General features: G+C 45.5%; 1 protein-coding gene across 1 annotated transcript in view; it reads right to left on the bottom strand.

The window, feature by feature from the left end:
* SLC2A2 (solute carrier family 2 member 2) overlaps window positions 1-22,413 on the bottom strand; it is a 32,648-nt gene extending 10,235 nt beyond the window's left edge. The window contains exons 1-4 of the mRNA XM_054982659.1: window positions 22,169-22,413; window positions 4,790-4,885; window positions 2,139-2,344; window positions 465-589 (exon numbers count right to left, since the gene is read on the bottom strand). Of these exons, the coding sequence (XP_054838634.1) occupies window positions 465-589; window positions 2,139-2,344; window positions 4,790-4,885; window positions 22,169-22,201 (460 nt within the window). The 5' untranslated portion in view covers window positions 22,202-22,413. The remainder of the gene's footprint in view (window positions 1-464; window positions 590-2,138; window positions 2,345-4,789; window positions 4,886-22,168) is intronic.
* Window positions 22,414-23,117: the final 704 nt, after the last annotated feature.

Below are 23,117 nucleotides of genomic sequence, written 5' to 3'. Positions count from 1 at the left end.
TCTCTTTTACTGCATTTGTACATGGCCTTTTTTATAAGAAAAGTACAAATCTCAAACACTAAATAAATATTTAATCGCTTACAAATATTTACAATTTACAGTTTAATCCACCTCCCCAAACATTATGTTCTAGACTGATTTTTAAAGAATTGGCCCCCAGCGCAACCTATCACATCCATGTTGTGCTGGAAATGACATTTTCCAGCCCCACAGGAGCACAAGGAAAAGCTCCTGTATCCAACTACCACCATCCCTCACTTTGACCCTCCAGGGACCTAGCAACCCTCCCCATAGCAACAAAAAGCAGCTGGATAAAAACAATGCTAGACCCCCTTTTAATTAAACCTGAGGTTTTTTCTCTCTCATTCCAGTTCCATCTTCCTACAATTGTCAATTACTTTTCCAAGCAGCCAGCAAAATATCTGAAGCATTGATCTTTTGTTGAGTTTTTATTGTCCACTTACCGCCATACAGTCCTGTGATTAATCGTCCTGCAATGATAAGGATATGGGAGGGGCCCATCTTTGCCACACCCAGAAAGACGTTCCCGATGATTGATAGCAAACACAGCAATTGCATGGCTCTAATTCTGCAGTAAAGAAGGGAAGTTTATTCAATACCTCTCTACGATGAGTCTCAAGGTTCAATAAACAATACAAAAGGGGATGATTGGTTTCTCCTGGCCACAGCATCTTGTGTTTTCAGGTATACTACCTATGACCATGAATGTTCCATGAATGTTCCATTTAACTATTTTGACTAACAACTAGTTTGGTGACCAAACTGGCTGTTAGTCAAAATAGGTGTAGTGGTTAAGAGTGGCAGGACTCTGATCTGGAGAATCGGGTTTGATTCCCCACTCGTCTGCTTGAAGCCAGCTGGGTCTGGGTGATCTTGGGCGACTCACGGGTCTCTGGAGCTCTCTCAGTCCCACCCGCCTCGCAGGGTGATTGTTGAGGGGATAATAATGACATACTTTGTAAACGGCTCTCAATGGGTGTTAAGTTGTCCTGAAGGGCACTATATAAATCGAATGTTGTTGTTGTTGTTATTGATACCCTTGTCATCCTTGAAAATTTTATTTATTTAAAACATTTATATGCCACCTTTTCCCTCAAATAGAGTTTCCAAGTTGGCAAACAACAGACATTAGAACATTTAAAACATCAAAGCAGTATTTGTATATATAAATATTTAACTATTTTTAACAATAAAAAACCCCAATTGACATATGATCAATCAGATTTTTGACATGGCAGCCATTGTTGCATTGTGTGATGAGGAACTTGCCTCTCTTTCACCTAAACCAAAGCCAATGATTTTTATAGAAGGGCTCAAGAGTGCTGGTGTTATGGGAAAGAGAGGAGAGTATCTCTTTTATCCACCTGATAAATGTCTATTGTGCAGTTGAATAGAGCATTCCCATGTTGAGTTCTTCCCCTCTCCTTCTTACCATAAGGTATTCATTGGCTGTGACATCGTTACATTGCAGGTTTTCTTCTTCCACCTCATTGGCTATGGTTGATGGGTGAGAACAAACCCACGGTGTGAAGACTCACAATATGAAATGCACATGACTTCAGGCACACAACCAGACACATGGCTGCCATTTTTGGCTGCCCATAACATGTAGTTTCAGCTTTAAGTGCCAGATGAGAGATAGTTTTGTGTTACTCAGAAGCTCAGATGCTGCCTCGGGAACAGCAGCTGGTCCAAACACAGATACCATTTTACCAGTCCTGTGAATTTCATTACAACAGGATAACATGGCTACTCCATTTCGATACATTAACTGGCTTCTCATGATAATTTCTGTACACTGCCTGGTAGCGGCAGGTGCTTAATTAATGATAACAATGATCATTATTGTATATGCCAGTGGGCAATTAGCCTTGTCTAGTCTAGCATAGCATAGCATAGCAATTATTATTCCCCGCTGGCATTAGATACTGGGTCTGATCCAGACTGAATTGGCAGTTTCCACCGATTGCCTCTTCCCACTCATTTTGTTCACTGGAGTTCTCTGTCCTCCAGGAGTAGCATTTTCTAGATGGAAATTTTAGTCTGGCTCCAACCCCTAAAGGTTTTTTTCCCTACTCACCTTTAAAAGTATACCAAGTATACCAAGTATTCCTCACCTTCCCATCTTGTCTCCAACCCAGCTAATTGCAAAGGAAGAAATCATTCCACCAACAGCAAATGTCGCCACAGACATGGACCAATACATAGTAATTTTAGGATCTTTCCCGATGTCTGCAGGTGGGGCATTTGTTGAGTTTGATCCTGAAGTACTGTCTTCTGCAGGTAAAATGCCCAGCACTCTAGCATAGTGGAGTTCTATGACCTATTGGGACAAAAATTTATCAGTCTCTTCATGAAACCCAAATGACCCACAAAACTTGCTTTCCTTTTGAATCACCAGGGGAGGGTGGCTATTCACACATTAGGCAGCAGTGTGAAGTATGTACTTGGTAGGGCTGCCAGATCCGCTGGAGGGGACAGGGGAATCCCCGACTCCCAGCCTTCCCCCCTCACTGCCATTCACCAGGCTGATGGGGGAACAGGCCCAGGAGGCAAAAAACCTCCCAGGCCAGCACACATCGGGCACGTTCCTTGAGCTTCACAGGGACCTAAATTGGCCCCTGTGAAGGGCAGGAGCATACCCACCACTGGGCACGATGACATCACTTCCGGAAGTGACATCATTGTGCCTGCTGAAAGCGCACATGTGTACAAACACTACAGTAAGTTCAGGTCAACCCTGCAACCTTATGCTGGGAGGCTAAGGGGACCTGGCAACCCTAATACTCAGTGAGTGGCAGCCAAACATGGCTGTTTAATAAATGTACCTCTATGACACATGCACTTCCAAACATGTATAATTCACATTCCGTATTTAGGCCTTGTAGGCATTTTGGGGGAAGCTGGGCAGACACCTCTAGGCTTTGGGTATGGGGGTGGGGGGCAAAAGACCAAGGGCTAGATATGAACAGTGTGGAAATAGTGGATTGAATCCAACAACTGCGATCCTGAGAACACTTTCCTGGGAGCAAGCCCCACTAAATAAAATTGGACTTACTTCTGAGTAGACCGTTTTAGGATTGCTCAGGATTTTTTGATGTGGAAAAGTCTTTTCTAATGGAAAGTGTCTCTCTTTGTTCAAAGCCGTGAATATTATTATGTTTGATGGCACAAGCCAGCAGTTCAAAACACAGATTAAAAGAGAGAGAGAAAGAAGACAACCTTGCCTGGTACCCTAGATCTGAGAGATTAATAAAGAATTCTAATTCAAAAATGCACGAGAAAAGCCAAATTTAGTCAATGTAACAAAAATAAATTTCTAGTATATTTTGTCAAAAGCTTTTTCAGTACTGAGTGAGAGAATAACAACTCGATCAGCTCCCTTACTATTTAATGCAAACAAAGCAGCAATTTACCTAAGGTTATCAAAACCTTATCTACCTCGTATAAATCCTACCTGGTCTACATGTGCCAGGGTTGTAACAAGTCTGTTAGCAATATCTTAGCATTTACATTCATCAAATAAATGGGCTGAAAAAATTGCACTTTGAATAAGTTTTTGGTCAGGTTTTAGAATCACAATAGTACAAGCATCCCATAATAACAGTGGTAACGAACCGGACTCAGAAAATCTCTTTGTTCAATTGATATAATTTTGGGATTTAAAAATCTGAAAAGCTTTTGTACTATTCAACAAGAAACCCATCTGGTCCTGGAGATTTGCCAGTGTCCATATTCATGATCACTGCTTTAATTTAATTCACATACAAAGGTGTAATAAGAAGCTGCTGTTGAATAATATCTAAACATGGAAGATCAAAGTAAGGGTAAAATGCTTCCAGGTCTTTTTCTAAGGACTGCCTCAACTATACAATTCAGAATAGTGCTTATGAAACGGCAAATTAATTTCAGGAGAGGTGGTATATTCTTTTTAACCTTGATCAAAGAAATATAATTCTTCCTCTTTTGCTGTCTTAGACAGTGTGCTAGGATTTGACCTGGTCTCTCACTGCTTTCCCAAAATGACTGACACAATCAAGTTAAAGTACATTCTGCTTTCACTGAGAGTATGCTATTTAACTCATATTAAACCTTTTGTAGCCCCTAATAGCAACCTGGCGTAGGAGATAACAGCAAATTGACTTTAACAAATATTTACACTTATTTTTTCAAATTTGTTTCTTCTTTTTTTCTAAACTTCTTCTTGTTAGTGGTATATGCACTGATAAAGGTTTTACAAAAATCCCATTCAATAGCATGAGTTCTAGCTGTTTCTTGGTTAGTATTAAAATACTCTGATAACTAAGCCATCATCTGAGTTTTAAAAGTTTTATCAGTAAAAAGAGAAACATTAAAATGCCATAGACGAGGTGGTCTAACCCAATCTGGAAAGTAAGAGCTAATGAAATGGGGGCATGGTCAGAAATAACAATTGCATCTATATCACAGGCTACAATCTGGGGCATCAAGGAAGCTGAGACAAGAAAACAGTCTAAACAGAAGCACTTATAATACAGAGAAGAAACAAAAGGATAATATTTGTCTGTTGAATCCAAAATATGCCAGGTATCAATCAAACCTAGTGCAACCATATAGACTTTAAGCATAGGATATTCTTTGTGAATTTGTGTACTTTGATCTAAGACTGTATCTGGCATTTTATTAAAATTCCCCCCCCCCCCCCCGCCATGTCTCTCTTTGTTGAAGGAAGTCTTAGCAGAAGGGAATCATAGGTTCCAATCTTGTAAATAAAATCACATTTACTTGCCTTTTGGGGGGCATTGATAACTCCAATGCAGTATCCATACTGGAAGAAGCCCAGGACTGCAGTGAAAACTGCAAAAATCAAGGATCCTGTGAGGTACTAGGAAAAGGAGAATACAGTTTCAATTTCTGCCACAAAATTATCAGATTGAGCAACTCTAGGGAAGAGAACTGAACAATATTCATTCCAACAATTTGCACGGATTCACTTTAAAAGCCACAAACGATCATCTGAACAAATCCCACCAACCCAGGCAGTTGGGGATGCCCAAATGGGAGTGATGCAGTTGTTCTGAGCAGCAATGAATACAGAATATGTTAGGTGCTGGTTTGCCAAATCCGAGTCCCCATAGTCTGAGCATTAGGTTCATGTATTGTTGAAGGCTTTCACGGCCGGAGAACGATGGTTGTTGTGGGTTTTCCGGGCTGTATTGCCGTGGTCTTGGCATTGTAGTTCCTGACGTTTCGCCAGCAGCTGTGGCTGGCATCTTCAGAGGTGTAGCACCAAAAGACAGAGAGATCTCTGTCTTTTGGTGCTACACCTTTGAAGATGCCACCCACAGCTGCTGGCGAAACGTCAGGAACTACAATGCCAAGACCATGGCAATACAGCCCGGAAAACCCACAACAACCATTAGGTTCATCATCACTTTTTTTTTCACCTAAAGAGATTCCTTCAAGACCTAAATACAGGACTGAACTCCTCACATGTTTATCCTACCCTTTCCCCAAGGATCACAGGCAGTGTACTTGGTGTGTCCCCCTGGCCCCCACTTCAATTTTCCTCACAATTCTGTGAAGTAAATTGGTTAAGATAGAGGGGTCAGGTCCCACATTGCCTGATAGTAAGATTCCTGGGCCGTTTCCACACTACTCACCTTCAATCGGAATGCCGTGGAACATTGTGGAAAAAACGTGGAAGATAGCGTTTTCTTGCGTGAGTTTTGTGCGACATCACACAAAACTTGTACGAGAAAACACTTATCTTCTGCGGTTTTTTCGCAATGTTCCACGGCATTCCGATTGAAGGTGAGTAGTGAGGAAAGGGCCCTGGCCTAATGAGAATTTCAAGCACAGTCTCCCTCATCTGATTTAGGCACTCTAGCCACTTCCCACAGAGGCTCAAACAAATTCAGATAAAGCTTGTGCAATTGCCAAAGCACCTAACAGGATATGGACCTGCCAAGGGCTCGATAAACCTTCTCTTGTCTCCCACAAGTGCCTGGCAGGGCCGTCACATTTAGCTGGTGTTCCGATTGTGTTTGGCTTGATGGGTTTCAAACTGAGCAGGCCAGACATAGAGTTAAAGAATATGCACATTTCTTGTAAAAATGTGTTCGTATTCTTGTCGGAAGATTCAGTTCTTAACTGTTCACTGCCAGTTTTATAGATTTAATCATCTTGTATATGGTTGTTATTTTTTCTACAGAATATATATGGCGTATGTACCCTGTACATAAACAGACAGATGGACGGACAGATGTATCCAGGTAGCCTTTTTGCTCAATCACGTCCAATTCTGCTTTGTATCATAGTCCCTATCCCATGTAGCTTTCTGTCCATGCAGGTTCCATTTAAATGACATTTAAAAATCCATACATTTTATGGGGGGGGGGGGGACTGTAGAGTGGATGCAGAAAGATAGCTTGAAATAAAGAATCACAAGTTAAATTTGTAGAAGAGCAAAATGAAATCAGGACAGATAGAATCAGACAGAAATAGCAGGGAGAAGAAGTTTGAAACAGTTCTTATGAAGAAATCATGAATTACACTGCCATGTGGATGGAGTCATCCCTTGCCTCATCAAGTCAGGATGGTTGTGTGACGCTTAAACGCTATCTTTTCCACCTCTTTACCCTGAGTAAAACCACAAAACTATATTGTGGTGTGCTATGAATAACTTTTCATAGCTCTTTACTGAACACAGGCGGCCAGTATGAGGGACAGCCTTGGCCAGCAACTATATCTGACCTCTGGCTGTTGTACCAGATTTTAACCAAGATGTGTTAGGATACAAAAGTTGCTTTCACAAGTAGTGAGAGATAAGAATGTCTCGACCTAGATGGCCTGGGCTAACCCAGTCTCATCAGATCTTGGAAGCTAAGCAGAGTCATCCCTTGAATGGGAGACCATCAAGGAAGTCCAGGGTCTTTACATAGAGGCAGTCAATGGCAAACCATCTCTGTTTATCTCTTGCCCTGGGGAGGATAAGGGCGCTGTCTTCCGGTTATTTGGGGGCTCCAATTCCAAGAGTTGTTTTGACCTTCAAGGCATAAACAGTCTGAGAACAGAATATCTTAAAGATCTCCTTCTTCCTTATGAACCTATAACTGAACTTGGAAATCATCTTCAGAGGTCCTTCTTCACAATACATTTGCAGAGCCTTTGGCATTGGCTACTGCTGCTGCTTGGTTTGTTTGTTTGATTCATTAGATACTGGGCAGAGCTTCTTTTTTAAAGATCTGCTGGTTATTTTTTATTTCAATGTTTAAAAATTGTTCTTCTTTTGAATTTCTTATTATAAGGCCCCACCTTGGGGCTCCACTATAGAGAAAAGAGCAGAATACAAATTCTCAAACTAATACGCCAAGCCTCAACCATGACTGAGATCAGATCCTACTTAACACAACTACCAGAGAGCTCTGGCTTTTATCTCTATGTGAGAATGCAGAGTACTGGAGTAAGATAATATTTAGTGTCTCCTAGCCAGGGTTGTTCAGTTCCTGCCATTACCTCCCGGCCGCTGCTGCCTGTCTCTTCATCTTCTGGCGCAACTCGGTTACCTAACATGGTCTTCTTTCACAAGTTTCTGCTGCCATCAGTAACTGTTTCTCCAGAATGTCTACATTGCACTAGTGTTTGTTTCTCACTGTCTTGGAAACCTTAAAGGAACAGGAGCCCACCAGCAATTATGAGGTCACAGTTACAAGAAAACTACAGTTACAAGAGGGCTGATCATGTGGTCTGGCCATCTTAATGTATTCATTAAGTGCTTGACATGACTAGCTGTGTAATAATGAACAGCGTCATACATTCATTGAAGTCAATGGGCTTAAAAAGGCATACCTGCTTAGGATGGCATTTTAGGTGCCCAAGAATTAAAACAGGACTCACTTGCAGGTGAACAAGCTAAAGTATGCCAATTTAATGGCTCCCAAAGTCAGCAAGTGGGACTTCCTCCTGCCCTTACAGTGCCTGCCATGTTAGTTTTAAAGAACTCTTTGAGCTATTCCTTATGACACAGTCCTGTAATTTGGGTATACTTTGTTGTTTTGTTGAATTTTGATTTATTTTGAGAATCTTTTCTGAGAATCTTATTTAGCTATTTCAAGGAATTGACTCTGAAGAACATATGTTTTTGCTTTGTGCCCAAAGTTTGCAACTGCCACTGTTTAGGGGGAGCCAAGCCAGGAACAGCCACCTGTGTTCATTTGGGGCCATCTAAGCAGTACCTGCTATCCCAAAGGCAGATCACATTAAAGAAGAAGCTCATTCATCTTGCCTGAGAAGTCCTTTCAGATCAGCAAGGCAAAGATTCTCAGAAAAGTATTTTCTCCATTGCTCCATCATTAGCCCTGCTCACAAGTCACAGCGAACACATGTACAAATACGTGTATAGTGTACACTTGTATATTCTTTATACATGGGTTGAGTAATTCTCATGCTATGTTCAACATACATACAGCTCAAAGTGTCATTGAAATGCCACATTTATCCAGATATTGGTCCCAGGTTTCATTTGTAAAGTGAATGCGTGTTTGCTTTTTCTTACAAACAGGTGCACACATGTACAGGGCCAGTATCGACTGACTTTATTGATTGGTTTAAAAAAATCTATCCCCAGAGCATAATTTTCCTGCTTCACCCTTCCAATGGTAGCTTCTTGCATCTCCCCCTCCAAATGTTATTTTGGGGTTGATGGGAATCTCTTCCCCTCCCCCAGGCACCACATTAGCCACAATACAGGGGTGAGCGTTGGGACAGGGAAATTGGTGAAAATCTTTCCTCTACAACTGGAAGTGCATGGTCTGTAAAAGGATACAACAACAACCCTTTGTTATTTGGTTCAGTTCTGTCACGGGCTGGGCCAGCCCCAGCAGGGTGGTTCAAGTCCAAACCTTAATGGCAGAGTCTGAGGGGAGTTCCAAGAGCAAAAGCCAGGTCAAACCGGTGGTCAGAGCACAAGATAACGCCAGGAGTGAGTCCAGAGTCCAAGAGCAAGGTCAGGTGCAATCCAAGGTCATTTACCGGTAGTGTCAGGTCCAAAAGCAGGCACAGGCACGGGCAAGGTTCACAGAACACGGAGTGGTTGCAGGCAATAGACACGTTGCTTCCACGCCCGGCAGTTCCTCCAGACTGGCTCTTATAGCCAGGCGTGGTTTTCAGCCAGCTGCTGGGGCTCCATCCTGACACTACTCATCATCACTCTCCAGCAGCTGGCGTTGGCTCAAGAGGCGAGCACTGCGCCGTCTCTCCTGCAGTTCCAGTCTCTGGCGCTGCCTGCGGCGTTCCTTGGGCGTGGGTGAGCCTGGGGGGGTGGAGGCTCTTGGCTGCGCTGCACCTGTAGAAGTCCCTGGCTGAGCTTCCCCTGTGGTGTAGGGGCTAGAGGGTGCTGGTGTCTCAGCTGCTGGCTGCAAGCTCTGATCAGCCAGCAGCTGTTGCTCCTGATTGCTGGCGTCTGCTGAATCAGGGCTAGGACTGGCTACACAGGGCTCCTCTTCTCCTGAGGAGTCCTGGCTGGCTACACGAGGCTCCTCTCCTCCAGAGGAGACCTCACTCTCAGACTGGGCCATGACACCATCCCCCCTCCCAAGGCCCCCCCTCCTCTGTGGTCCAGGCAGCCCCGGTTTCTGAGGATAGGCCTGATGGAATTGTCGGACTAGGCGGGGGGCATGGATGTTCACAGCAGGCTCCCAAGAGCGGTCCTCCGGCCCATACCCCTTCCAGTCCACCAAGTACTGTACTTGCCCCCGCCGGCGATGGGAGTCTAGAATCTGGGCAACCTCATATTCTTCGTGCCCCTCGATGGTAATTGGAGGCGGAGGGGGCGGTGGCCCGGGATGGTGAGGGTCTGGCGGTGAAGCTGGGACTAGAAGGAACCGGTGAAACACAGGATGGATTGGGAGGGTTGGTGGTAGTTGCAGGCAATAGGCCACAGGATTCACCTGGTCTGTGATTACGAAGGGTCCGAGGAACCGGGCATCCAGCTTTTTGGAGGGCCGTTGGCTGCGGATATGGCGGGTGGATAACCAGACCTGATCGCCCACGGACAGGGGGACACCAGGTTGCCGTTTCCGATCCGCAGCCTCCTTGTAGCTTTCCTTGGCAAGCTGGAGTTGCTCCCGTAACAGCTCATGCATGGATTGGAGTTCTTGGAGGTGATCATCAGCGGCTGGGATTCCCAACAAGGTTGCTGCGGTAGGGAAGAAACGAGGGTGGTGACCATAGTTTGCCATGAAGGGGGTCTGCTGGGTGGAGGAATGCACTGCATTATTATATGCAAACTCGGCCAAAGGCAGTAGAGCTAGCCAGTCATCCTGTTGATGGTTTGTGTAGCATCTCAGATACTGCTCCAGGGTCGCATTGGTGCGCTCTGTCTGCCCGTCAGATTGGGGGTGGTGTGCTGAGGATAGGTGAACTTGGGTGCCAAGGAGGGAGTGCAGGGCCCGCCAGAACCGAGAGGTGAATTGAACTCCCCGATCAGAAATTATATGATCTGGACGTCCGTGGAGTCGAAAGACATGCTGAAGGTACAGGTGTGCTGTTTCCTGAGCAGTGGGGGGTCCAGAACAGGGAATGAAATGAGCCATCTTTGTGAACAAGTCCACCACCACTAGGATGCAGGTGTGGCCTTTGGAGCAGGGCAGGTCTGTAATGAAATCCATGGAAATAGTCCTCCATGGGCCAGTGGGTGTGGGGAGTGGATGCAAGAGACCAGAAGGTTTGCCGGGGACGTCTTTGGCCCGTCTACATGTTTCACAGGCTGCCACATACCGGGCCACATCCGATTGCACCCGGGGCCACCAGAAGTCACGGGTCAAGAGGTGGGTTGTCTTGTGGCGGCCGAAGTGCCCGGCAGGTCTAGAATCGTGGACCAGCTGCAGTACCTTTGTTCGTAATGAGCCTGGGGGTACATAAATCCGGCCTCGGTGGGTCAGTAGCCCCTCTTCCTCTGCAAATTCATCTGCCTGGGGCTGGGGAGACCCCCGGACGTTCTGGAGATATTTCTGGGCAACTGGGTCCAGTAACTGTTGAGTCTGTATCTCCTCCACCAGCCCCGGAGGGGGTTGCGTGGCGGCGAAAGTTTCTGGAGCCAGGATGGTCATCGGAGGTGGTTCCAGGTCGGGGGATGTGTTGTACTCCGGCTTCCGGGACAGAGCATCGGCCTTCTTATTCTGGGAGCTGGGAACGTAGGTGATCCTGAAATCAAAACGGGAGAAGAACAACGACCAGCGAATCTGTCTCTGGTTGAGGCGGCGGGCAGTTTGGAGGTGTTCAAGGTTCCGGTGGTCAGTGAGCACTTGGACTGGGTACCGAGCCCCCTCCAGATGATGCCGCCAAACCTCGAAGGCTGCCTTTATTGCCAGCAGCTCCCGCTCCCAGATGGTGTAGTTCCTTTCGGCGGGGGTCAGCTGGCGAGAGTAGTAAGCGCAAGGCTGTGGAGTGCTGGAGGGGGTTGCCCGTTGGGAGAGCACTGCTCCGATGGCGGTGCTGGAGGCATCTGCTTCGACTAGAAAGGGTAGCTGGGGATCCGGGTATCGCAGGACTGGTTGCGTGGTGAAGCGAGTCTTTAGGGTCAGGAATGCCTCGCTGGCTTCCGGTGTCCAACGGAAAGGTTCTCGAGGCCGGAGAAGTTGAGTGAGAGGGACGGCTATGGATGCAAACTGGGGGATGAATTGCCGGTAGTAATTGGCAAACCCCAGAAACCGCTGTACATCCTTCCGAGAACGGGGGGCTTGCCAAGTCTGTACAGCCTCGACTTTAGCTGGGTCCATTCGGATTCCGTGGGGTGATAATACATGGCCAAGGAATTCCACAGTAGGCCGGTGGAATGCACACTTTTCCAATTTGGCGAACAGGCCATGCTGCCGGAGTCTTTGCAGCACCGTGCGCACATGCCGAGTATGTTGCGACGCGTCACGTGAATAAATTAATATGTCATCCAGATAAACGATGACGAACTGATCCAGGATATCTCGAAAGATGTCGTTCATCAGTCTCTGGAACACAGCTGGTGCATTAGTCAGGCCAAAGGGCATTACCAGATACTCGTATTGCCCATATCTGGTACTGAAGGCGGTTTTCCATTCATCACCTTCCCGGATGCGCACTAGGTTGTAGGCTCCCCTGAGATCCAGCTTGGTGTAGATCTGGGCTCCTTTGACTTGCTCCAAGAGGTCAGGGATCAGAGGCAGCGGATACCGGTCTCGGATGGAGATTTTGTTCAGGGCCCGGTAATCATTACACAGCCGGAGTTCCCCGTTTTTCTTTTTAACGAAGAGGACTGGGGCAGAGGTAGGTGAGGTAGAGGGGCGGATGAACCCTCGCCGCAGGTTGGTGGTGAGAAAGTCCCGGAGTGCTGCCAACTCTGGCTCAGACAACGAGTACAGGCGTCCCACCGGCAGAGGGGCGCCGGGAATCAAGTCAATGGTGCAGTCATATGGCCGATGAGGGGGGAGTTGGTCTGCTCCTTTTTCCTCGAACACATCTCTCAGATCCACGTATTCCTCTGGCAGTGCCGAAACCTCCGGTGCAGCGGCCACCATAGGCCTTGGGCACGGATTTTCATGTGGGCATGGTTCCCGGAAACGAAGGTCTAACTGGCCCCACCGAACAATCGGATCATGGCGGCAGAGCCAGGAAAGTCCCAAGACCAGCGGAAACTGGGGAATGCCCACCACATCAAAACAGAGCCGCTCCTGGTGCCGCTGGATCTGCAACAGGAGGTCCTGGGTTTCCTCAACCACTGGCCCAGAACGCAGGGGCCGCCCATCGATGGCCTCAACAACAGTGGGATTCTTCTTTGCCCGCAAGGGAATCTGGTGTTGTGCAGCGAACTTGGCGTCCATGAAGCAGCGGGAGGCCCCCGAGTCTATCATGGCATACACGAATAGCCAACGTCCATCAGGCAGGCACAACTTGACTGGCACGAGGAATGGTTCTGGGGGGTCACCGGAGGCACTGGCTGTTCCCAGAAGTGGTTTAGGGTGCGCCGACTCCAGGCTTATGGCTAGGGTCCTTCTTTTGGCAGGGCAGCCATCAGCATAATGGCCCACCCCACCACAATACCAGCAGAGGTTGTGGTTTCGGCGCCTCTCCTTTTCCTCTGGGGGCAAGCGGTTACAAGGTACCCCCACTGGCGTGGGCTCAGCCGGCTTTTCAGGCAAGGACCAGGGTGGGGGTGGATGCCTTAGCGCACGCGCTTGTCTCCGGCTCTCCAGCCGTCCATCTATGCGGAGACATAGAAGAATGAGCGCTTGCAGTCCTCCTGGCCGTTCGGATCGGGCCACTTCATCCAACACTTCATCAGACAGCCCTTCCAGGTACTGGTCAACCAGGGCCGCTTCATTCCAGTCCAAGTCCTGTGCCAGTAACTGAAATTCGGTGGTATATTGGGCTACAGTCCCATCCCCCTGGGTGACGGCACGGATCCTCTGGTTAGCTTTGATGGCTTTCAGGGGGTTAGCAAAGGCAGCAGTGATGTGAGCCACAAAGCTTGGAAAATCCCCTAGCAGAGGGGATTTGGCCAGTAACAAGGGTGTGGCCCATCTTGCTGCCTGCCCCTTTAACAGACTGAGGATGAAGCAGACTTTGACTTTATCCGTGGGGAAGTCTCTGGCCCGGAGTTCAATATATAGCTGGCATTGGGCGAGAAATGCTGGGAATTCCTCCACATCACCCTCAAAGCTGTCAGGAGGCTTCACTGGGCACTTTACAGGCAGAGGTGCAGCAGGTGCAGCAATCTGCTGCTGCAGAGTCACCAGTGCTTGAGTTAGTTGCAGTACCTGGTCCTGCAGCAGTGCCAGGCTCCCCGGGGTGGGCGTTGCCGCATCCATGCCGGGAAGTTTGGGTGGAAGCAATCTGTCACGGGCTGGGCCAGCCCCAGCAGGGTGGTTCAAGTCCAAACCTTAATGGCAGAGTCTGAGGGGAGTTCCAAGAGCAAAAGCCAGGTCAAACTGGTGGTCAGAGCACAAGATAACGCCAGGAGTGAGTCCAGAGTCCAAGAGCAAGGTCAGGTGCAATCCAAGGTCATTTACCGGTAGTGTCAGGTCCAAAAGCAGGCACAGGCACAGGCAAGGTTCACAGAACACGGAGTGGTTGCAGGCAATAGACACGTTGCTTCCACGCCCGGCAGTTCCTCCAGACTGGCTCTTATAGCCAGGCGTGGTTTTCAGCCAGCTGCTGGGGCTCCATCCTGACACTACTCATCATCACTCTCCAGCAGCTGGCGTTGGCTCAAGAGGCGAGCACTGCGCCGTCTCTCCTGCAGTTCCAGTCTCTGGCGCTGCCTGCGGTGTTCCTTGGGCGTGGGTGAGCCTGGGGGGGTGGAGGCTCTTGGCTGCGCTGCACCTGTAGAAGTCCCTGGCTGAGCTTCCCCTGTGGTGTAGGGGCTAGAGGGTGCTGGTGTCTCAGCTGCTGGCTGCAAGCTCTGATCAGCCAGCAGCTGTTGCTCCTGATTGCTGGCGTCTGCTGAATCAGGGCTAGGACTGGCTACACAGGGCTCCTCTTCTCCTGAGGAGTCCTGGCTGGCTACACGAGGCTCCTCTCCTCCAGAGGAGACCTCACTCTCAGACTGGGCCATGACAAGTTCCTTCTAACTCTCTAGAAGTTAATCTTGTAGTGAGGAACAGGTGCATCTTGTGTGTACTGCATGTCCATGTAAATGGACACACATAAACACTAAAGCACCGGGTTAGGGTATCACAACCCACCTGAGGTATGTTTTGTTGACAGTATAGTGTAGAGCAATGATGTGTTTCTTGTATACCTTATCCAAAAGAATTGTCACCCTCTTGCAAGGGCATCCATTGGTAGGGTTCCTTACTCTGATTTGTGAAATTCCTGGAGATTGGGAGTGGGGGGTAAGAGCCTGAGGATGGAAGGGGTTTGGGGATGGGAGAGACCTCAGTGGGATATATAATGCCATAGAATCCACCCTCCAAAGCAGCCATTTTCCTTAGAGGAACTCATCCCCAGACTACTATTATAATTCCTGGAGATCTCTTAAGGCCTTGTATTGTGGTCATTCTGTGTGAAATGCTGAGCAGCTATGCCAGTTTAAAATGGCACTGTTGTCTGGCTTGCTAAAAAACAAACCAAAAAACAGAGTCCTACCACTGAAAATATATAAAAACCAGGAGCGGATCAAATGTGTAACAATGTGTAACAGAAGAAGTCCTTGGTGTGAAATAAAAGAGAGTGTTGCAACTTGCCCTGATCTTCTTTCATCTGTGAAATCTCAGAGAGTATGACTGAAGAGCTCATCATTCTACTGATAATTCAGCCTGAGAAAATGCTATTTTCCCTCAGTCTTCCCTGACCTCCCTCATTGCTTCAGCGACCAATGACGGGCAGTAGCTTGGGAAGCACATGAAATCTTAGCGCAGCGTAAACTGCAATTTGCAGGAAATGAGAAGGGAGTAGTAAGGTCCTGTGTGAAGTACAAGATTCTGCCTCTTTTATGGTGTGGTAACTGTCATGGTTCCCCCCAAAGAATACTGGAAACTGTTGTTTGAGGAGATTCCTCGCCCCCTCCTTTACAGAAGTACAGTTGCCAGGATCTATTTATTCCATATATTATATAAATTGTATTATATAAATTTACCCATGCCACTTTGCTGAGGATTCCCAGTAGCCCTTGGGAAGCAGGAATGACCACAAATACTTCAACTCCTTTTTAAATGGGGATGGATCACATTGTCTGTTGGATTCTGTTAAATCATCTCCTCTATTTTGTCCTTAATTTTTGAGATTTTGGGAAAGCATTTGGGAGAAAAATAGTGTAAATTGCTAGAGTTGTCCCATTCTTCAGAAGTTAAATCTCCAGGGCTGCAGGTGGTGGTAGAGGTGGAGGTGGGGGGAGCAGTACAACCAAATTCTGGGGGTCCTAATTACTCCGGGCACTGTTGGGTGAAGCACGTGGTTTACTTTCATACGAAGTTTAGGTTGGGTCCGGGTGGGATGAATGGGAACCCAGACGGACTCTGTGACTAGAAGTATGGTTGGGAGATAGCTCTTGGCAGTCCTTTGGGATAATTTTTAATTTTAAAAAATGTATTTTATTTGAAAAGAAGGAAAGCCCATACATAATAGAAATAAACATATGGCAATAACAAGTAATCTACACATCACATAAGCATCCATAAAGTTTCCAGATATCTAAAAAATAAGTCCTTCCACAGTTGTTGTCTATATGCCATACATTTGAAGACAGATAAAATTGTAAGATCCTCCATCCATTGAGTTATGGAAGGTGGGCATTTGTCTCTCCCATGTTGTAATATAAGTCTCTTAGCTGCAGTAAGGAGGACGCAGAGGGTCCATTTTTGTAGACCATCACCTAGATTCCAGGATACAGGTAGGTAATGTAAAAGTGCATAAATATCCTCAAAGATCAATGGTTATTCTAATACAAAATTAGTATGAGTAATAACTTCCTCCCCAAAAGGCCAAATAACTGGACATAACCAGAGCTTATGCTGATGAAACATGTCCTGTAAGCTACAGCTCCAACAATTAGACACTGTACTTACTCCTTTATTATAAAGGTGCTGTGTTACCCTAAACATAATTTTTTGCTGAATAAGTCACAGCTTAAGATCCATTCTCCCATTACTTTGGCAAAATTGTGCAACCTGACTCCTTATTCCATTTGTTCCTAAGATTCTGCATATCTTACTTATTAACCAACATCAAATATTGTAGGTTTCATTTTTTTGTTGTTGCATAGATTCAATGAGAGTTTCCAAAACTGCCGAGCACTCTGAAACGCTCAGTGCTTCAGGGTCATAGATACCAACAAATCCTGTAGTTGTAAATATTACCATTCAGTAAATGTTGACAAATCATATCTAGACCTCAGCTGAAAAAAATGACATGGGAGATGAGAAAAAAAATTCTTCCAAATATTTTTCTGAGGACTCTTTGCCAAAACTAGACAATTCAGAATAAAACTTGTAAAACTGTGAGTTTATTTCAGTAGAAGCAATATACGTCATATTCCTCTTGTCCATGATCTAAAGGAATATAATTCTAATCATTTTGGTGTCTTAGATGATGTGCTAAAATTTTATCTGGTCACCTCACTAGTATAACTGGCGCAAACAAGTTACTCTGCTTTTCCTGACAGCATGCTATTTAACTCACATTTAACCTTCTGCAGCTCCCAATAACAATCTGGTGCAGGAGATAAAGCAAACAGACTTAACAAATATTTAAACTTATTTTGCAGCGTCGTTTCTTCCCTTACTCTGTACTTCTTCTTATGAGAGGCATATGCAATTATTCTTCCTCTAATGAAAGCTTTAGAAACATTCTATTCAATAATACTAATTGTCAGTTAGTATTAAAATACTCTGATAATTTAGCCATCATTTGAGTTTTTAAAATGTCATCATTAAAAAGAGAAACATTAGAACTCCATATACCAGGAGGTCGAACCTGATCTGGAAACTGACAGGCTAATGAAATGAGAGCATGATCAGAAATAACAATTACATCTACGTCACAGGCTATAATCTGGGGCATCAGAGAAGCTGAGACAAAAAAGTAGTCTAATCAAAGGCAATTGTGGTGCAGAAAAGAAACAAAAGTATAATTTCTGTCCCTTAAATGCAAAATACGCCAAGGATCAAGCTCTATGAGATGATAATTGCTAAAGCCTATTGACATCTGAACTGCACAGAGGTATGAACTCCTGGTGGTTTCTTTCTCTTTATCTGGAGTAGCTGTGTCCCAACATGAGACCAGAGTTGCTATCTCCAGGTGGAGGCTGGAGTTCTCCCAGAATTACAAGTGATCCCTACAGAGATCAGTTGCCCTAGAGGAATTGGAAGCTTTGGAGGGTGGACTTTATGGCATCACATTTCTACGAAGCACCCTCTCTTCCCCAAACCCTGTCCATCCCAGGTTCCACACCCAAATATCCAGGAATTTCTCAATCTGGAGTTGGCAATCCTACTGATTACTCACTTCCAAATTGCTTCTTGGTGGCTTTTAAATGTGACTACCTATTTTCCCCTGTCAGGCTAAAACAACCAGGACGAAGTGCGAGTTGGATGCAGGAAATTAGCAGAGAGGGGGAAATTAAAATGTTCCTCTCTCCTCACTCAAACACACAGTCATATCTAGATTCACACCCAGAATACACTTCCTCTCCATCAGCTGCTGTTCAGAACCATTACAAACCCCTGCAAGAGACCAACTAGATTTCCAAGATATGAGCTTTTGAGTGTCAAAGTTCTCGAAAGTTCATACCCTGGAAATCTAGTTTGTCTGTAAGGTGCTATGGGACCCAGATCTTGCTCTTTGGCTGCAGACTACCTGAAACACTGCAAAATTGCTGGGTTTTGCCGTGGGGGTGGGCATATTTTCAGCAGGACGCTTCCTTCTTCCCAGCATACTGGGGCACAATTTTTGTTTGTTGATTTATTTACTTTATAGTCCACCTTTCTTGCTAAAGCTCAAGGTGGATTACAGAATACAAGAATGCAATCAGACAGCATAAAACTTCCAATTAACAGGGCAATTTGATACCATCCAGCCACACTCTATGCCAGTTAAAGCATCCCAAGAAACATCCTATGGGGTGAACACAAAGGTGCCTTAATACCATGGCCTGAAAGAGGTGTTTTTCTCTCCAGTCTCCACCTTTTGTTTTTAACATCCGACCTGACGATCCAGAACTTGAAATTTGCACACTGTTTTGTGAGCAAGATTCGAGCCCAGTAGCGCCTTAAAGACAAACAGAGTTTTCAAAGTACATGCTTTTAAGAGTTAAAACTTCCTTCGTGACATATCTGGTTTTGTTTGGGTTGTTTGTGTGGCTTTTTCGGATTTTGCAAGCCAACTAACACTCACAGGACTATGCCTCACTCTTTTCCTAGCACCTAAACTTTGGCAAATTAATTTGCTGTGTCTTGAGGTACATTCCAGGGTAGCTGACCAGAGATACAGCTTGAAGATAATATTCTGAACTACTATTACAAAAGTTTTCTTGATCATGAGCCAACTCTAATTTTGGGCAAATTTTTACAAAGCCGTGAGAGGAAGGAGAAAATCTAAAAGGAAAACCACCCAGAACATCCCACAAAGTGAGAGATGCTTCAGAGGTAGGCTAATCTCCGTGTCCAAATAATTTTGGCTGCATCCACGCCCTGTCAAAATGCACTCTTGTTGCACTATAGCAGTCATTCACCTCAATCAGGATTGTCTTGTCCTCATAGGAAAATCCAGTGATGAATGGTTGCCATAGGGTAATGATAGCATAGAACCCAACAAAGCATGGATGCAGCCCTTTAACTTCATTCTGCTTTTGGTTAGACCAGGGCTAGGCAACTCCTGGAACGTATGCATGCCGACAGCGGCACACCAGACCATTTTGCTTGGCAAACAAGAATCCAGAACCAGATCTCTGCCCAAGCAACTGAGGCACTGGCAGCACTGTTAGGGCCAGTGGGGCAGAGGAAGACCACAGGCACAGCTTATGTCTGTCTGTGTCTCCTTGCACAAACCTGCACAGCCTCCAGCTGAGAGATGGCTTGTTGCAAGCATGTCTGGCCAAGTTTAACTCTGGTCTCCCCGCTCCGTTTTGTTTGTTGGCACTCCAACACATTAACAGGTGGATGTTGCATTTTTTCAGCACTTGGGCCAAAAAAATTGCATACCTCTGGCACACCTGATTTGAAAACTTCTTTCTCCCTATACAGAATTCCACATACATACGTAGGCAGACACATCTTCCATGCCAACATTTTATTTTTAAAAAATCAACCTTCTAAAGCGCTCTGGGTTGCTTCAGTGACTCCCCTTCTGCTAAGGGTGGAAAGGAATTGTTGGATAGCTCCAACCTCATGCATATGATAGATGGCTATAATGTATATGGCGTGCTAATCTTTGACAAGGATTGGCATTTGCAACCGTGTGGTTGGATTCGGTTCTGGGAGAACCAGGTTTGAATCTTCACTCTGCCATGGAAGCTTGATCTTGGGACAGTCACACACTCTCAGCCTAACCTACCTCACCGGGTTGTTGTCATGATAAAATGAAGAAGAGGAGAATAAACTCAAGAACTTGAACTGCTGTCAAGAGAGGCTAACCAATCCAGGGGAAAAGACCAAGAGTCCAGTAGCACCTAGCATTGAAGTCACCCCCCCCCCCAAAATAAGATGCAAATTGGGGTGGTGAGTTGTTAAGTCTTCAATGATGGATCCTAAAGAATCCCAATAGTTTACATTAACATTATATTTAGAGCTGTTCAGAGGGATATATGCATCAATACATATAAGGTTACCAAACAAAGACCTTTGATTAACAAGAGCTGCTGTAGCCTAGTGGCTAAGTGGTTGGGTTGCAACTCAGCACTCTGCTGGTTCAAATCTTACTACTGCCTTGGGTAAGCCAGTAGCACCTATAAGACTAACAAAATTTGTGGTAGGGTATGAGCTTTCATAAGCCACAGCTCACTTCTTCAGATACAGCTAGAACATGAGTCCATTTGTCCTTATATCTTGGACGCGGATACTCCAGGACTGACTGTGAAGTTCCTTTTGTCACAAGGATAACGTCAGTCACTCCAACACATGCAGGGGTCACGCCTAGTCATTGAAGAGTTCTGTGGGTGCCATGTAGCACCCTCAACCTCTGAAATACCATTCATGAACCTGTTCATCAAGACCGCATTTTCCAGTCACAGATAAGCACAGTAGCAATTCTGTTATCGCAAAGGCAAGTTTCCAAGCTGTCAATAATCTCCAGAATTATTACTGCCCATATCTCTAATTGCCTATTTTACATGTTATGTTTTGCCCCCTTTTTTGTAGGCAAGGAGAGTCAACAGGGGGAAAAACATACTAATTATGTGAGCCAGCCCCAAGGATCAAGCTACACATTTCACAGGGAACGAACCCATTGGACTGCCCAGTGCTTTCAAGATGTCTTGGAAGCAGCTACAGACTCTCAGCTCTTCAGTGCTGAGGGAAAGAGTATTTAATCCTTCCCCCAGGATAGTTTCACTGACCTGCACTGCCATCTGAATATGGTTTTAGCGCCACAAGGTGGAGGAAAATACCTGCATTTGTTCTTCTGGTGAGTCTATAATTCTGTGGTTTATTTATTTAATACTTTTTATCCCACCCAAAGAGCTTAGACTGTGATACATTGTTCTCTGCCCTTGTCCATTTTACCCCACAACAATTCTGTGAGGGAGGTTAGCCTATCGTCTGAGGGCACCCAGCAAGCTTTTGTGGAAGATACCTCAAGATACCTCTCACATAGCCTGATTCCGCACATGTTGGATAATGCACTTCCAATCCGCTTTATAGATCATTTGGAATTGATTTTTTTTGTGTGCGGAACAAAAAATCCACCTCGAACGATTGATAAAGTGCATTGAAAGTGCATTATCCAACGTGTGCGGAATCAGCATAATGGCTGCTTCCACACACATTGGATAATGCACTTTCAATGCTCTTTAGTGATCATTTGCAACTGGGTTTTCGTGTGTGAAACATGAAATACGCTTCTAAAGGATAACTAAAGTGCATTGGAAGTGCATTATTCAACGTGTGTAGAAATGGCCTATGTCTAGTTTGAGTTTAGAATCTGTGTTTGAGTCAGTAGGGGAACTCTAGAACATGCTCAGATTACACCTTAATCTGGCTGTTTTCAGTCATTGATTACTTTACTACTTTTTCACACAGAGTAACGCTCTACAAAACTCCATTGAATGCATCAAATTTCATTTTCATTACACCAAGTGAAATAAAGGCAGGATCACGTGCAGAAAATATGTGCAGTTTAAACGTGCAGTTTAAAATATGTGACCTTATGTTTCCTGTTTGCGAAAAATTTCCCTTATACCAAACATTTCCCAGTTGTATTACTTATTTTTATTTATTTATTTACATTATTTATAGTCTGCCTTTCTTTCTAGAACTTAAGGCTGATAATACAGAATAAGTCAATACAATCAGCAGAACTGGAACATCCAATAAACAACGCAACAGTATTTGCCTAGTAGCAATTTGGACCCAAACAGAAACCCGAGATCGTAACTGAAGCTTCCTGCCCCTTTCCCCATTCATAGGAATCGTAACTTGTTAAGACTCCTCGCTTAATACAGGTATTTGACACAATGTTGGAAGTATCTTGGACTTACACTTACCAGTTTCTGTTTTATTTTAGGTTTCTTCCCCATTCTTCCTCACAGTCTCTCCTGAACGGTGAGGAGATCCACTTAGCCCAAAAGCTTGCAGCAATGTGCTAACAGTAATTTGTGCGACAAAAGGTTTCTTTATGCCCTACTTAGTGTGTCACTTGAGAGAACCAAGCAGGCATCTTCCTTCCCATGAAGTTTATGACTCTTCTGGTGCAGGAGGAGGGGCCATTGGTCATAGACAGTCGGAATGGTGGGGGGAAATCTTCTTTGGGCTCCAAGAGGAGAGGGTGGAATTAATCAACATGAATGTTAATGAAAAACCAAAGCCCTCCCCGGGCTTTACCTCCCTTCGCCAGCCTGTTTAAATAGGAAAGGAGCAAAGGGTGAAGGGGGTAAGCCGGTTGATAAGCCCACCCATTGAAGTGAAATCTTCAATAAGCGCATGCCACAGTCTTGACAGAAGTTAACACAGAGGTTTATTATTGCACAAAGAAGAGATGCAAAACTAACCAATGGACAGCAATCCACTTTTGCAGTATGCAAGCTTTCTGGTCACACAGAATTCCTCGTCAAACCTGGGGTCTTCTCAGCTCCCATTGTTAGCCAGCACACTATAACCATTCGTGATATCAGTGCCTAACATTCACAGAGCGCTGGATTCCATAGATCCATTCTCCTTTTCTCTAGCAGACGCCCACCCTGTGTCAGCAGAAGGCTCCTTGTGCCAGAGGAAAGCATTGCTGTTAGCGGAACACATCTACGGGATCCATCTAAAAATCCCTCTCAGACCTGCCCAAACCAATGGTTCTGAAAAGCGCTTCACATTGGCTGGGGCATGCCCAGATATTTACACAGTATTGACAATTACAGTAGCCCTGTTCGGTCATTACTTTTGACTACCCATACAGGGAGTACATGCTACTCTTGATCCGCCCGATATGCGCAATTGGCATTT

The sequence above is a fragment of the Eublepharis macularius genome, chromosome 6, assembly GCF_028583425.1.
Source record: "Eublepharis macularius isolate TG4126 chromosome 6, MPM_Emac_v1.0, whole genome shotgun sequence".
Lineage (NCBI taxonomy): Eukaryota > Metazoa > Chordata > Lepidosauria > Squamata > Eublepharidae > Eublepharis > Eublepharis macularius.
Note: the sequence above shows the minus strand (reverse complement) of the source record. Positions and strands in the feature narration are given on the sequence as shown.